The sequence below is a fragment of the Mustelus asterias genome, chromosome 12 (genome assembly GCF_964213995.1).
Source record: "Mustelus asterias chromosome 12, sMusAst1.hap1.1, whole genome shotgun sequence".
Lineage (NCBI taxonomy): Eukaryota > Metazoa > Chordata > Chondrichthyes > Carcharhiniformes > Triakidae > Mustelus > Mustelus asterias.
In genome coordinates, this window is record NC_135812.1 from 54972360 (window position 1) to 54988278 (window position 15919).

Here is a 15919-nt window from a genome sequence, read left to right on the forward strand (position 1 = left end):
AGATGAACGGCCTCTCCCCAGTGTGGCTGCGCTGATGAGCTAACAGCAGAGATGGGACTTTGTATCTCAAACAAGGAATTAGAAGGGCAAAAAGGGGTCACAAAATGTCCTTGGCAGACAGGATTAAGGAGAATCCCAAGGCATTTTATTCATACGTTAGGAACAAAAGGGTTGTCAGGAAAAAAATTGGACCTCTCAGGGACAAAAGTGGGGAATTATGCTTAGAGCCCAAAGAAGTCAGGGAGATCCTAAATGAATACTTGCATCGGTATTCACAAAGGAGAGGGATGTGTTGACTGGGAGTGTCTCGGAGGGGAGTGTTGACCCATTAGAGAAAATCTCCATTACAAGGGAGGAAGTGTTAGGTTTTTTAGGGGATATAAAGACTGACAAATCCCCAGGGCCTGATGGAATCTATCCAAGGCTGCTCAGGGAGACGAGAGATGAAATCGCTGGGCCTCTGACGCAAATCTTTGTCTCGTCACTGGACACAGGTGAGGTCCCAGAGGATTGGAGGATAGCTAATGTGGTCCCGTTATTTAAGAATGGTAGGAAGCATAACCCGGGAAATTATAGGCCGGTGAGCTTGACGTCCGTGGTAGGGAAGTTGTTGGAGAGGATTCTTAGAGATAGGATGTATGCACATTTGGAAAGGAGTAAACTCATTATGGTTTTATGAGAGGGAGGTCATGCCTCACTAACCTGGTGGAGTTTTTTGAAGAAGTGACTAGAAGGGTTGATGAGGGAAGGGCCGTGGATGTCGTCCATATGGACTTTAGTAAAGCGTTTGACAAAGTCCCTCATGGTAGGTTGGTGCAAAAGGTTGGATCTCATGGGATAAAGGGGGAGGTGGCTAGATGGGTGGAGAATCGGCTTGGTCACAGAAGACAGAGGGTGGTAGTGGAAGGGTCCTTTTCCGGCTGGATGCCTGTGAGTAGTGGTGTTCCGCAGGGCTCTGTATTGGGACCTCTGCTGTTTGTGATTTATATAAACGATCTGGAAGAAGGTGTAACTGGGGTGATCAGTAAGTTTGCAGACGACACGAAAATGGCTGGACTTGCAGATAGTGAGGAACATTGTCAGAGGCTACAGAAGGATATAGATAGGCTGGAAATTTGGACAAAGAAATGGCAGATGGAGTTCAATCCAGATAAATGCGAAGTGATGCATTTTGGTAGAACTAACGGGGGAGCTATACGATAAATGGCAGAACCATAAAGGGTGTAGATACGCAGAGGGACCTGGGTGTGCAAGTCCACAGATCCTTGAAGGTGACGTCACTGGTGGAGAAGGTAGTGAATAAGGCATATGGCATGCTTGCCTTTATAGGACGCGGCATAGAGTATAAAAGTTGGGGTCTGATGTTGCAGTTGTATAGAACGTTGGTTCGGCCGCATTTGAAATACTGCGCCCAGTTCTGGTCACCACGCTACCAGAAGGACGTGGAGGCTTTAGAGAGAGTGCAGAGGAGGTTTACCAGGATGTTGCCTGGTATGGAAGGGCTTAGTTATGAGGAGAGATTGGGTAAACTGGGGTTGTTCTCACTGGAAAGACGGAGGATGAGGGTGACCTAATAGAGGTGTATAAAATTATGAAAGGCATAGATAGGGTGAACGGTGGGAAGCTTTTTCCCAGGTCGGTGGTGACGTTCAAGAGGGGTCATAGGTTCAAGGTGAGGTGGGGGGAGGTTTAACACGGATATCAGAAGGACGTATTTTACACAGAGGGTGGTGGGGGCCTGGAATGCACTGCCGGGCAAGGTGGTGGAGGCGGACACACTGGGAACGTTTAAGACTTATCTAGATAGCCACATGAACGGAGTGGGAACGGAGGGATACAAAAGAATGGTCTAGTTTGGACCAGGGAGCGGCGCAGGCTTGGAGGGCCGAAGGGCCTGTTCCTGTGCTGTATTGTTCTTTGTTCTTCCCACAGTCTCCACATTTCCATGGTTTCTCCATGGTGCAGCTGTCCTTGCCTTTCTCTTGGGTGGACAATCAGTTGAAGCCTCATTCACACAGAGAACACGAGTACAGTCTCTCCCTGCTGTGAATGGTTTGATATTTATTCAGGCTGTGTAACTGGTTAAAGCTGGTTAAAGTCACACCAACTTGTTAAAGTCAGTGCAGGAACACTCTTGAGTGTGGCAGTGCGTTGATGTTTTTCCAGCCACAGTGAGGTTTGAAATCTTTTCAAATCAACTGACCAGACAATCATTTCTCCTCCTATATTCAAAGGCTGATAATACTCAGGTCCCGAGGAATATGACTCTGTCAGATCTGGATGAGACGGTTGAGATTTCAGCCTTGATTCCTCTTTCAATATCCTGTAAAACAAGTGTACGAAAGTCATCAGTATCAGTACAGAATAGAGATTCAGAATAGACAGTTCTAGTTTCTATGGAACATTCTTTCCTCTCCCATTCCCCAAAAGCTGTGAAACTCCATCCAACACACTCTCCCTCCATTCTTACTTCCTATATCTAATATTCACCGTCCCAATTCTCCTGAAGGTGCTGATTGAGGCTGATTGGCAGATCCATCTTCACTGCTTCCTGCCCTGGACACAGAGACTGGAACAAATAGGAGCTGCAGTCAGCCATTTGGCCCATTCAGCCTTTGAAACCATTCAACAAGATCAAGCATGGTTGAGATTCAAGGATGGTTAACAGGTAACAGGATGGGAAATTGTGGTTTGGGTCTTCATTGACCAAATATTTTATTGATCAGAAAGGTATAAAAAGGGCCAAGCTTCAGCAGAAATCTAGCAGAGCTGAGATCAGATGACTTGCTGTGTGGGAACAGGAAGATAAACAATTCCCAGAGGACAGAGAAAACAAGAGTGCCTTGAATCCTGGACGATATCTGGGTGTTGAGGTCACGATGTTTTCACTGCTTGGCAGGGATGGAGCGTGGGAAGACAATTGTTTGAGAGTTTGATGTGGGTTGGGTGGGTACAGATGGTTCAATGACAGGTTTTGTAATTGGTCCATTCAAATGTTAGCTCAGCAATGATTGGGTGAAATCAGTCTCCATAAACTTTGTGATGTAAATAAGTATAAGAAGAGATTCTCCGAGCACAGAGATTTGTTGAGGTTTTACATATTGCATTGACTGGTGCCATGGCATCTGGGGCAGAGCAGGGAGCATTTCTGTGGAGATGCTGCTTCTACCCAGAGTTTTTTTTTTGTTGAGTGCCAGTCTGCATCTTGTTTTCATGTATTTTTGCTTCCAGACAGAGCTGTCCTTTATTCTGCCATTAACACTTACTCTGGACAATGCTTTGTTTCTTTATGATAACCATTACCTCTCCCTTTGCCTTTTGTTCCTGGACATTTTTCTCCACAGAGTGTCAGCGTGGACTCGAGTTACCGAATGGATTCCTTCTGTGCTGTAATGTCTTTATGAGTGGAAATATATAACATAGCTCAAGACTAGAAATAATAATAAATGTACTTTATTACAGAAGCACAAATAATATATCTAATCTGCATCATATAACAACACGAGACATATGTTTGTTCTGTATTAATTTACTGTCCCCTTTAATGTCACAGTAAGAAGTCTCATAACACCAGGTTAAAGTCCAACAGGTTCATTTGGCATCACGAGCTTTCTCACTTCCTTTCCCTTCAGTTGCTGCAGGTCCCCAATTTTATCCCCAGAACGAGAAAAGAAATGGAAAGGGGGAGAAAATAAAGTGTTTTACTCACAGATGTTGGAGACAGGAGGAAGTTTTAGTCTGTCTGAAGCTCAACTTTTATTCAGAGAGAACAAAGAACAAAGAAAAGTACAGCACAGGAACAGGCCCTCCAAACCTGCGCTGATCACGATGCCTGCCTAAATTATCTGTGAATTCCCTGCCCAGTGAAGCAATTGAGGCGATCTCATCGAATGTTTTTAAGGCAAGTATAGATAATTCCTTTACTGTTCAAAAATTTAAGGTGAGCGGGCGAGTAAGTGGAGCTGAGTCCACAAAAAGATCTGCCATGACCTTATTGAATGGCGGAGCAGGCTCGAGGGGCCAGATGGCCTACTCCTGCTCCTAGTTCTTATGTTCTCACTGGCGGAATCCATATCCTTCCATTCCCATCCTATTCATGTATTTGTCTAGTTGCCCTTAAATGCCACTATTGTACCTGCTCACTACCTCCCCAGGCAGCGCGTTCCAGAAATTCACCACCCTCTGTGTAAAAAACTTGCCTTGCACATCTCCTCTAAACTTTTCCCCACGGATCTTAAACCTATGTTCCCCAGTAATTGACTTTTCTACCCTGGGAAAGAGCATCTCACTATCCACTCTGTCCATACCACTCATGATCTTGTAGACTTCTATCAGGTTGTCCCCCGTCGTTCCAGTGAGAACAAACCAAGTTTCTCTAACCTCTCCTCATAGCTGATGCCCTCCATACCAAGCGGCAACCTGTTAAATCTCTTCTGTACCCTCTCCAAAGCCTCCACATCCTTCTGGTAGTGTGAGAGGAGCAGCAGCTACGTTGGGCAGCAATGAGCAGGTGAACAAGCTCATTGTCCAACTTCCGCATTCAGACAATGGGGAGCTCTGATTGGCTGGAGGACCAGAGTCCTTCCAGTCCTCCAACTCTTCCCATTGGTCAACACCTCAGCATTAAGGTCAGGGTGTGGCTCTCCCCTCACATGCGCAATTTCCCCTCTCCTGTGGACAAGTGCCGTCCTCTGGGTCGGGGCAGATCACCGAGCGGCTTCTCGCTCCGGCCGGAGCTGCCAACCTGGAAACCTTAGCTCGAGGTGTCTGACAAGCGGGAACAATGGGTGAGGCTCCCGTGTCCGCGCCTCCCGTGTCCGGCCCACTCCTGTCCGCGCCTCCCGTGTCCGGCCCACTCCTGTCCGCGCCTCCCGTGTCCGGCCCACTCCTGTCCGGCCCACTCCTGTCCGCGCCTCCCGTGTCCGGCCCACTCCTGTCCGCGCCTCCCGTGCCCGGCCCACTCCTGTCCGGCCCACTCCTGTCCGCGCCTCCCGTGCCCGGCCCACTCCTGTCCGCGCCTCCCGTGCCCGGTCCACTCCTGTCCGGCCCACTCCTGTCCGCGCCTCCCGTGTCCGGCCCACTCCTGTCCGCGCCTCCCGTGTCCGGCCCACTCCTGTCCGGCCCACTCCTGTCCGCGCCTCCCGTGTCCGGCCCACTCCTGTCCGCGCCTCCCGTGTCCGGCCCACTCCTGTCCGGCCCACTCCTGTCCGCGCCTCCCGTGTCCGGCCCACTCCTGTCCGCGCCTCCCGTGTCCGGCCCACTCCTGTCCGCGCCTCCCGTGTCCGGCCCACTCCTGTCCGGCCCACTCCTGTCCGCGCCTCCCGTGTCCGGCCCACTCCTGTCCGCGCCTCCCGTGTCCGGCCCACTCCTGTCCGGCCCACTCCTGTCCGCGCCTCCCGTGTCCGGCCCACTCCTGTCCGGCCCACTCCTGTCCGCGCCTCCCGTGCCCGGCCCACTCCTGTCCGGCCCACTCCTGTCCGCGCCTCCCGTGCCCGGTCCACTCCTGTCCGGCCCACTCCTGTCCGCGCCTCCCGTGTCCGGCCCACTCCTGTCCGGCCCACTCCTGTCCGCGCCTCCCGTGTCCGGCCCACTCCTGTCCGCGCCTCCCGTGCCCGGCCCACTCCTGTCCGCGCCTCCCGTGTCCGGCCCACTCCTGTCCGCGCCTCCCGTGCCCGGCCCACTCCTGTCCGCGCCTCCCGTGTCCGGTCCACTCCTGTCCGCGCCTCCCGTGTCCGGTCCACTCCTGTCCGCGCCTCCCGTGTCCGGTCCACTCCTGTCCGCGCCTCCCGTGTCCGGCCCACTCCTGTCCGCGCCTCCCGTGTCCGGCCCACTCCTGTCCGCGCCTCCCGTGTCCGGCCCACTCCTGTCCACGCGCCGGGCCTGCCGCACTGGAATCCGAAGACGTCACAGCGGAGTAGAGTGATTCCGATTGGCTGATGCAAGATGGGCTCCATTGTGACCTCTCAATGCGGAAGTTGGTCAATCAGCTTCAGGCTAAAACTTGCTCCTCTGTGCAACATCTGGGAGGAAATCAGTGTTTCCCTCTTCCCATTTCTATTCTCATTCTGGGGGAAATTGGGGACTTGCAGCAACTGAAGGGAAAGGAAGTGAACCCAGTCTGTACATTTTTAGTCCATATAGACATATATCTGCCTGGCAGCCTGCATGGAGATTTTCAACTGTGTCCAGGACAGGACACAGTAAGAAGTCTCACAACACCAGGTTAAAGTCTTAAAGGTTTATTTGGTAACAAAAGCCACTAGCTTTCGGAGTGCTCGCTGCTCCTATGTTCCCCAGTAATTGACTTTTCTACCCTGGGAAAGAGCATCTCACTATCCACTCTGTCCATACCACTCATAATCTTGTAGACTTCTATCAGGTTGTCCCCCGTCGTTCCAGTGAGAACAAATAGCGAGCGCTCCAAAAGCTAGTGGCTTTTGCTACCAAATAAACCTGTTGGACTTTAACCTGGTGTTGTGAGACTTCTTACTGTGTTTACCCCAGTCCAACGCCGGTATCTCCACATCCAGGACAGGAAGCAGTGAGCATGGATCTGTCAATCAGCATCTTCAGGAGAATTGGGAGGGTGAATATTAGATACAGCAGAGTGAGAATGGAGGGAGAGTGTGTTGGATGGAGTTTCACAGCTTTTGGGGAATGAGAGAGGAAAGAATGTTCTATAGAAACTACAATTGTCTATGCTGAATTTCTATCCTGTACTGACACTGATGGCTTGTGTAAACTCGTTTTACAGGACATTGAAAGAGGAATCAGAGGCTGAAATTTCAAACATCACGTGTAGATCTGACAGTCATATTCCTCGGGACCTGAGCATCATCAGCCTTTGAATCTAGAAGGAGAAATGATTGTCCGATCTGTCGAATTTCAAACATCAGTGTGACTAGAAAAGCACCAACACACTGCCACACTCGAGTGAGAGTGTTCCACTGCACTGACTGAAGAGCTTTAACCAGTTACTCGGCCTAAATAAATATCACACCATTCACAGCAGGGAGAGACTGTACTTGTGTGTGGACGAGGCTTCAACTGATTGTCCACCCAAGAGAGAGGCAAGGACACCTGCACCATGGAGAAACCATGGAAATGTGCGGACTGTGGAAAGAGATACAAAGTCCCATCTCTGCTAGAAGCTCATCGGCGCAGCCACACGGGGGAGAGGCCGTTCATCTGCTTTCAGTGTGGGGAGGGATTCACTCGTTTATCCCACCTGCAGACACACAAGCGAGTTCACACAGGTGAGAGGCCATTCACCTGCTCTCAGTGTGGAAAGGGATTCACTCTGTCATCCACTCTGCAAAGACACCAGCGAATTCACACAGGGGAGAGGCCATTCACCTGCTCTCAGTGTGGGAAGGGATTCAATCAGTTATCCAATCTGCGGACGCACCAGCGAGCTCACACTGGGGAGAAGCCATTTATCTGCTCTCATTGTGGGAAGGGATTCACTCGGTTATCCGACCTGCGGATACACCAGCGAATTCACACTGGGGATTGGCCGTTCACCTGCTCTCAGTGCGGGAAGGGATTCATTAGGTTATCCAGCTTGCAGACACACCAGCGAGTTCACACTGGGGAGAGGCCATTCACCTGCTCTCAGTGTGGGGAGGGATTCACTCGGTTATCCAACCTGCAGAGACACCGGCGAGTTCACACTGGGGAGAGGCCATTCATCTGCTCTCAGTGTGGGAAGGCATTCAGTCAGTATTCCGACCTACAGAGACACCAGCGAGTTCATACTGGGGAGAGGCCATTCACCTGCTCTCAGTGTGGGAAGGGATTCACTCAGTTATCCCACCTGCTGAGACATCAGCGAGGTCACACTGGGGAGAAACCGTTCACCTGTTCTGAGTGGGAAGGGGTTCCGTGATTCATGCAGCCTGCGGAGACACCAGCGAGTTCACAGTGGGGAGAAGCCGTTACCTGCTCTGTGTGGGAAGGGATTCAGAGTTTCATCCCAGCTACTGAGACACCAACAAGTTCACAAATCATTACAGGGGTTGGATTCTGTTGTTAGTGTTTCTGCTCTCAATTACATCCAGGACTGCATTTTGTTCATTCTCACAGTTGGTCAATGGGGGGGAAGGTTGAAGGGTTTATTTCTGTTGGACAGGCCGGTCTCACGACTTTGCCTGCAGTGGGCTGATGCTCTTTGAGTCTTGTTGCAAGTACCTGGTTTCAAATTTCACAAGGATCAGAGTGACAGAGTGTCAGGAAGTTCAGAGATATTTAGTCAGCATTTCTGTTTGAAACCCCCCAATGCCCATCCAATTTCCTTTATAATTGTTTATTGTCTCCACTTCCTTAAAGTAAAGTTAAAGTTTATTTTATTAGTCAAAAATAAGGCTTACATTAACACTGCAATGAAGTTGCTGTGAAATTCTCTGAGTCACCACACTACGCCGCCTGTTCAGGTCAATGCAGCTAACCAACACGTCTTTCAGACTGGGAGGAAAGTGGAGCACCCGGAGGAAATCCACGGCAACACTGGGAGAACGTGCAAACTCCACACAGACAGTGGCTCAAGCCGGGAATCGCTGTGTCCCTGGTGCCGTGAAGCAGCAGTGCTAACCACTGTGCTACCGTGCTGCCCTCCACTCTCGTAGGCAGCGAGTTCCAGGTCATTCCCATTTGTTGCATTAAAATATTCTTCCTCACATCCTCCCCTTACTAAGAACCTTAAATCCCCCTCGTCCTTGTCCCATTGGCTAATGGGAACAACTTTTCTTAGTCCACCTTATCTAAACCTGTCAGAATCTTTTCCACCTCTATCAAATCTCCCTGCAACCTCCTTTGCTCCAAGGAGAACAACCCCTGCCTGACATCAACAATAAAGAACAAACTAACAGAATATGTTAATACCTGAAATCAAACAGGAATATTTAATTTCAGTTTTAAAGATATTTGAATATATTGTCCTGGACAATAAAGGAATTGGAATACCTCACCTTGGGTGTGGTTGAATGGAATATATCAATGTGGAATCCACCTTCATTCTCGTGAAATTCTGGAATATGTCGATTGGATGAATAAGTTGATCATTTTCTCTGGGAGATATTTGCATCCTTGTCAATTGTTAGAGGGGGTTCAGGAGAACCTGAGACAAAAAGACCAATAGATCAGAATAGATTTATTTCGAGTGAATATTGTATAGAAGAATCACAAAGTACCTGGAGTACTGTTTGCAAGAAATACATATAACCACTGTTAAGAGAATTTAAACATGTATTTTTGAAAATTCTGTATTTTTGAATATTCTGTATTAAAACATACACCTTGGCTAATGACACTCGGGCATGATGGGATATAGCTATGTAAGAACCACCACATTCTTTGAAAACAATACAGCTACTGAGTGAAGCAAAAAAAACACATCAGTGTGGGCTCCAGACAGTACAACCTTCCCAGACAATTGAATGAACAAGAGCATACAGTTTCCTGATAAAGAGTTGCTAGGACAGTTTTCTGATCAGGAGTTGTGAGGAGATAGTGGAACAGACTGTTTGAACTCTCTGGACGTATGTATTCTTATGCTGCCAGAGAGTAAAATGTTATTGGCCAAGGTAAATGATCATTACTAATCATGATTAGAACTGAATAATCTCATTAGCGATAGCATAGTTTTGTACGAGGGTGGTCATGTCTCACAAATTTGGTTGAGTTTTTTGAGGAGGTGACAAAAACGATTGACGAGGGAAGGGCTGTGGATGTCGTCTATATGGATTTTAGTAAAGCGTTTGACAAGGTCCCTCATGGCAGGCTGGTGCAAAAGGTTAACTATCATGGGATGGGTGGAGAACTGTCTTAGCCATAGAAGACAGAGGGTAACAGTGGAGGGGTCTTTTTCCAGTTGGAGGTCTGTGCCTAGTGGTGTTCTGCAGGGCTCTGTACTGGAACCTCTGCTGTTTGTGATATATATAAATGATTTGAAGGAAGATGTAGCTGGTGTGATCAGTAAGTTTGCGGACGACACGAAGATTGCTGGAGTTGCTGATAGTGATGAACATTGTCAGAGAATACAGCAGGATATAGATAGGCTGGAACATTGGGCGGAGAAATAGCAGATGGAATTTAATCCAGATAAATGCGAAGTGTTGCATTTCGGTAGATCTAATGTAAGGGAGAGCTATACAATAAATGGCAGAACCATCAGGAGTATAGACACACAGGGACCTGGGTGTACAAGTCCACAGATCCTTAAAGGTGGCAGCACAGGTGGAGAGGGTGGTCAAAAAGGCATATGGCATGCTTGCCTTTATTGGACGGGGCATAGAATATAAAAGTTGGCATATGATGTTGCAGCTGTATAGAACGATGGTTAGGCCACATTTGGAATACTGCGTCCAGTTCTGGTCGCCACACTACCAGAAGGACGTGGAGGCTTTGGAGAGAGTACAGAAAAGGGTTACCAGGATGTTGCCTGGTATGGAGGGTCTTAGCTATGAGGAGAGATTGGGTAAACTGGGGTTGTTCTCCCTGGAAAGACGGTGGATGAGGGGTGACCTAATAGGGGTGTATAAAATTATGAAGGGCATAGATAGGGTGAACAGTGGGAAGCTTTTTCCCAGGTCGGAGGTGACGAACACAAGGGGTCACGGGTTCAAGGTGAGGGGGGGCAAGGTTCAACACAGATGTCAGGGGGACGTATTTTACACAGAGTGTGGTGGGGGCCTGGAATGCACTGCCAAGCAAGGTGATTGAGGCGGACAAGCTGGGACCGTTTAAGACTTATCTAGATAGCCACATGAACAGACTGGGAATAGAGGGATACAAACGAATGGTCTAGTTGGGCACATGAGTGGCACAGGCTTGGAGGGCCGAAGGGCCTGTTCCTGTGCTGTATCGTTCTTTGTTCTTTGATTGGCTCACAATTGGCTGGGTGAGAAGAGTGGGCGGGCAAATGATTTTTTTGAAAGTCATATCATTGTAATATTGGAAGCAATGCAATTTAATATAGTTTGGGCTGCCCCAAATTATTCTGCTATATGCGTAGACCAGGCCTGGGCAATAAAGTATGTCTTCAACCAGAATTACTATCTCCATGAGTTGTTTGTATTAGCTGAATTGTAAATCAGCGAAAGCCAGCATAATACATGATCTCTGAAACACTCCGACATCCATGAACTTTGTTTTAAAGAAATCCACATTTGAAAGCTCGGCCACTACCTGAAATATCAGCATCATAATGGGAAGATCATAGAAATCCTACAGTGCAGAAGGAGGCCATTCAGCCCATCAAGTCTGCACCGACCACAATCCCACCCAGGCCCTACCCCCACATATTTACCCGCTAATCCCTCTAACCTACGCATCTCAGGACTCTAAGGGGCAATTTTTAACCTGGCCAATCAACCTAACCCGCACATCTTTGGACTGTGGGAGGAAACCGGACCACCCGGAGGAAACCCACGCAGACACGAGGAGAATGTACAAACTCCACACAGCCAGTGACCCGAGCCAGGAATTGAACCCGGGACCCTGGAGCTGTGAAGCAGCAGTGCTAACCACTGTGCTACCGTGCCGCCCCAAGGAAGACAAACACTCATTTTGATCTTTTCATCAGCACATCTGACAGTTAAGAATATGTAACATGATTTGGGGATACCGGTGTGAGTGTGCAGATGTGATTTGTTACGTGTGAAAAATAGCAAATCTAAATTCATGGTGAGATGGAGCGAAGAGCAGGTCCCAAACACGCACAGCTACTTGGGAAACAGCTGGGGATGAAATGGTTAATATGGCCAGGGAATTGAGGCAACATTGTGACACCATCAAGGCACTGACACACACTTGAGAGAGAAACTGAGTTCAAAACTATCAGGATCCAATTAAACACACTGCACATGAACACAAAGTGAGAAAAATTAAAGTAAAATGGGACGTAAAAGTAAAGTAGAACGTACAGGGTAAATGGTAGGACTCTGAAGAGTGCAGTTGAACAGAGGGATCTGGGAATACAGGTACAGAATTCCCTAAAAGTGACGTCACGGGTGGATAGGGTCGTAAAGAGTGCCTTTGGTACATTGGCCTTTATAAATCGGAGTATTGAGTATAAAAGTTGGAGTGTTATGGTAAGGTTATATAAGGCATTGGTGAGGCCGAATTTGGAGTATTGTGTACAGTTTTGGTCACCTAGTTACAGGAAGGATGTAAATAAGGTTGAAAGAGTGCAGAGAAGCTTCACAAGGATGTTGCCGGGACTTGAGAAGCTGAGTTACAGAGAGAGATTGAATAGGTTGGGACTTTATTCCCTGCAGCGTAGAAGATTCAAGGGGAGATTTGATAGAGGTGTATAAGATTTTGATGGGTATAGATAGAGTGAATGCAAGCAGGCTTTTTCCGTTGAGGCGAGGGGAGAAAAAAACCAGAGGGCATGGGTTAAGGGTGAAAGGAGAAAAGTTTAAAGGGAATATTAGAGGGGGCTTCTTTACGCAGAGAGTGGTGGGAGTGTGGAATGAGCTGCCGGATAAAGTGGTAAATGGTTTAACATTTAAGAAAAACTTGGACGGGTTCATGGATGAGAGGGGTGTGGAGGGATATGATCCAAGTGCAGGTCAGTGGGACTAGGCAAAAAATGGTTCAGCACAGACAAGAAGGGCCAAAGGGCCTGTTTCTGAGCTGTAATTTTCTATGGTTCTATGGATATTATAGATTGGGATAATTAAGGGCTTGGGAGAAATAATACTGAGTAAGAGCTGTCCACACGTTGGATCGGAGTAAAGAGAGAGCTGGAGAATCTTTTACATCCATGTTTGATCTGTTGCTTGAAGCATCTGTCCTTATGTACAGTAACCTAGAACTCACGGTGCTCCTTCAGGAGAAAAGATCGAGTAGATGTTACTGCAGGCAGGACCAGAACAGAACTGGAAAATAATGGAGTGAAATTGAGTGTGGGGTCAGAGAGTTCTCCTTCCCTCAAGGTGTGGACGCTAAGAATCCTGAGAGACCCCGGACTTCAGTGAACATTAAATTCTGTGCATTTATTTTGAATTTGTTACACTTCTCCTGTTTATATTCGTGCTGTAATTACGCTCTGGGTAAGGATGGTTGACAGGTGGCAGGATGGGAAATTGTGGATTGGGTCTTCATTGAGCAAATGTTTTATTGATCCAAAAGATGTAAAAGGGGCCAAACTTCAGCAGAAATCTAGCAGAGCTGAGAACAGACGACTTGCTGTGTGGGAACAGGGAAATAAACAGCTCCCAGAGGACAGAGAAAATAAGAGTGACTTGAATCCTGGACAACGCCTAGGTGTTGAGGTCACCATGTTTTCACTGCTTGGCATGGGAATGTTGACTCCCTGTACCAAGGACAGAGCGTGGGAAGACAATTGTTTGAGAGTTTAACGTGGCTTGGGTGGGTACAGATGGTTCAATGACAGGTTTTGAATTGGTCCGTTCAAATGTTAGCTCAGCAATGACTGGGTGAAATCAGTCTCCATAGACTTTGTGATGTAAAAAAATATAAGGGATTCTCCGAGCACAGAGATTTGTCGAGGTTTTACATAGAACATAGAACATAGAACATAGAACATTACAGCGCAGAACAGGCCCTTCGGCCCACGATGTTGCACCGACCAGTTAAAAAAAAAAACTGTGACCCTCCAACCTAAACCAATTTCTTTTCGTCCATGAACCTATCTACGGATCTCTTAAACGCCCCCAAACTAGGCGCATTTACTACTGATGCTGGCAGGGCATTCCAATCCCTCACCACCCTCTGGGTAAAGAACCTACCCCTGACATCGGTTCTATAACTACCCCCCCTCAATTTAAAGCCATGCCCCCTCGTGCTGGATTTCTCCATCAGAGGAAAAAGGCTATCACTATCCACCCTATCTAAACCTCTAATCATCTTATATGTTTCAATAAGATCCCCTCTTAGCCGCCGCCTTTCCAGCGAAAACAATCCCAAATCCCTCAGCCTCTCCTCATAGGATCTCCCCTCCATACCAGGCAACATCCTGGTAAACCTCCTCTGCACCCTCTCCAAAGCCTCCACATCCTTCCTGTAATGTGGGGACCAGAACTGCACACAGTACTCCAAGTGCGGCCGCACCAGAGTTGTGTACAGTTGCAACATAACGCTACGACTCCTAAATTCAATCCCCCTACCAATAAACGCCAAGACACCATATGCCTTCTTAACAACCTTATCTACTTGATTCCCAACTTTCAGGGATCTATGCACACATATACCTAGATCCCTCTGCTCCTCCACACTATTCAAAGTCCTCCCGTTAGCCCTATACTCAACACATCTGTTATTCCTACCAAAGTGAATTACCTCACACTTCTCTGCATTAAACTCCATCCGCCACCTCTCGGCCCAACTTTGCAACCTGTCTAAGTCTTCCTGCAAACTACGACACCCTTCCTCACTGTCTACCACACCACCGACTTTGGTGTCATCAGCAAATTTGCTAATCCACCCAACTATACCCTCATCCAGATCATTAATAAATATTACAAACAGCAGTGGCCCCAAAACAGATCCCTGAGGTACACCACTTGTAACCGCACTCCATGATGAATATTTACTATCAACCACCACCCTCTGTTTCCTATCCGCTAGCCAATTCCTGATCCAATTTCCTAGATCACCCCCAATCCCATACATCTGCATTTTCTGCAGAAGCCTACCATGGTGAACCTTATCAAACGCCTTACTAAAATCCATATATACCACGTCCACTGCCCTGCCCCCATCCACCTCCTTGGTCACTTTCTCAAAAAACTCAATAAGGTTAGTAAGGCACGACCTACCTGCCACAAAACCATGCTGACTATCACCTATCAATTCATTACTCTCCAAATAACTATAAATCCTATCCCTTATAATTTTTTCCAACATCTTGCCGACAACAGAAGTGAGACTCACCGGTCTATAATTCCCGGGGAAGTCTCTGTTCCCCTTCTTAAACAATGGGACAACATTCGCTAACCTCCAATCTTCTGGTACTATACCAGAGGCCAACGACGACCTGAAGATCAGAGCCAGAGGCTCTGCAATCACTTCTCTTGCCTCCCAGAGAATCCTTGGATAAATCCCATCCGGACCAGGGGATTTATCTATTTTCAGACCCTCCAGAATATCCTGCACATCCTCCTTATCAACTGTAATACTGTCTATTCTACTCCCTTGCAACCCAGTGTCCTCCTCAGCTATATTCATGTCCCCTTGCGTGAACACCGAAGAGAAATATTGGTTCAATGCTTCACCAATCTCCTCCGGTTCCACACATAACTTCCCTCTGCCATCTATAACTGGCCCTAAACTTGCCCTAACCAACCTTCTGTTCTTGACATACCTATAGAACGCCTTAGGATTCTCTTTAACCCTATCCGCCAAAGTCTTCTCATGTCCCCTTTTAGCCCTTCTAAGCTCGCTCTTCAACTCCCTCTTAGCCAATCTAAAGCTTTCTAGTGCACTACCCGAGTGCTCACGTCTCATCCGAACATAAGCCTCCTTTTTCTTTTTAACCAACAAAGAAACTTTTTTGGTGCACCACGGTTCCCTTGCCCTACCAATTCCTCCTTGCCTGACAGGGACATACCTATCACAGACTCGCAGTAGCTGCTCCTTGAAAAAACTCCACATGTCGGACGTTCCCAGTCCCTGTAATCTCCTAGTCCAACCTATGTTTCCTAATTCTCTCCTAATAGCCTCATAATTACCCTTCCCCCAGCTAAAACCACTGGCCCGAGGTTCATGCCTATCCCTTTCCATCACTAAGGTGAACGTAACCGAATTGTGGTCACTATCACCATTACATATTGCATTGACTGGTGCCATGGCATCTGGGGCAGGGCAGGGAGCATTTCCATGTAGATGGTGCTTCTACCCAGAGTGTAATGGTAATGCTGCTGCAGTTTGATACTACTGCTCAGACATTAGCATG

The 15919-nt window shown here is 47.9% G+C and overlaps 1 protein-coding gene and 1 long non-coding RNA gene across 2 annotated transcripts; one reads left to right on the plus strand and one right to left on the minus strand.

Annotated features, from left to right (window-relative positions):
- Positions 1-1842: 1842 nt before the first annotated feature.
- Positions 1843-4489, minus strand: LOC144501472 (uncharacterized). Its single transcript, XR_013499115.1, has 3 exons — positions 4381-4489; positions 3304-3396; positions 1843-2323 (listed from the first exon to the last, which is right to left on the minus strand). It is a non-coding gene; the product is annotated as an uncharacterized LOC144501472 (long non-coding RNA).
- Positions 4490-4659: 170 nt separating this feature from the next.
- LOC144501464 (uncharacterized) lies at positions 4660-11042 on the plus strand. The gene is made up of 2 exons (XM_078225245.1): positions 4660-4787; positions 6755-11042. The coding sequence occupies exon 2, from the start codon at positions 7088-7090 to the stop codon at positions 7886-7888; it is 801 nt and encodes a 266-aa protein (XP_078081371.1). The 5' UTR covers positions 4660-4787; positions 6755-7087; the 3' UTR covers positions 7889-11042.
- Positions 11043-15919: the final 4877 nt, after the last annotated feature.

What these genes read in the sequence shown, in the direction of transcription:
- LOC144501464 (XM_078225245.1), top strand. Translation starts at nt 7,088, where the DNA reads ATGGAGAAACCATGGAAATGTGCGGACTGTGGAAAGAGATACAAAGTC.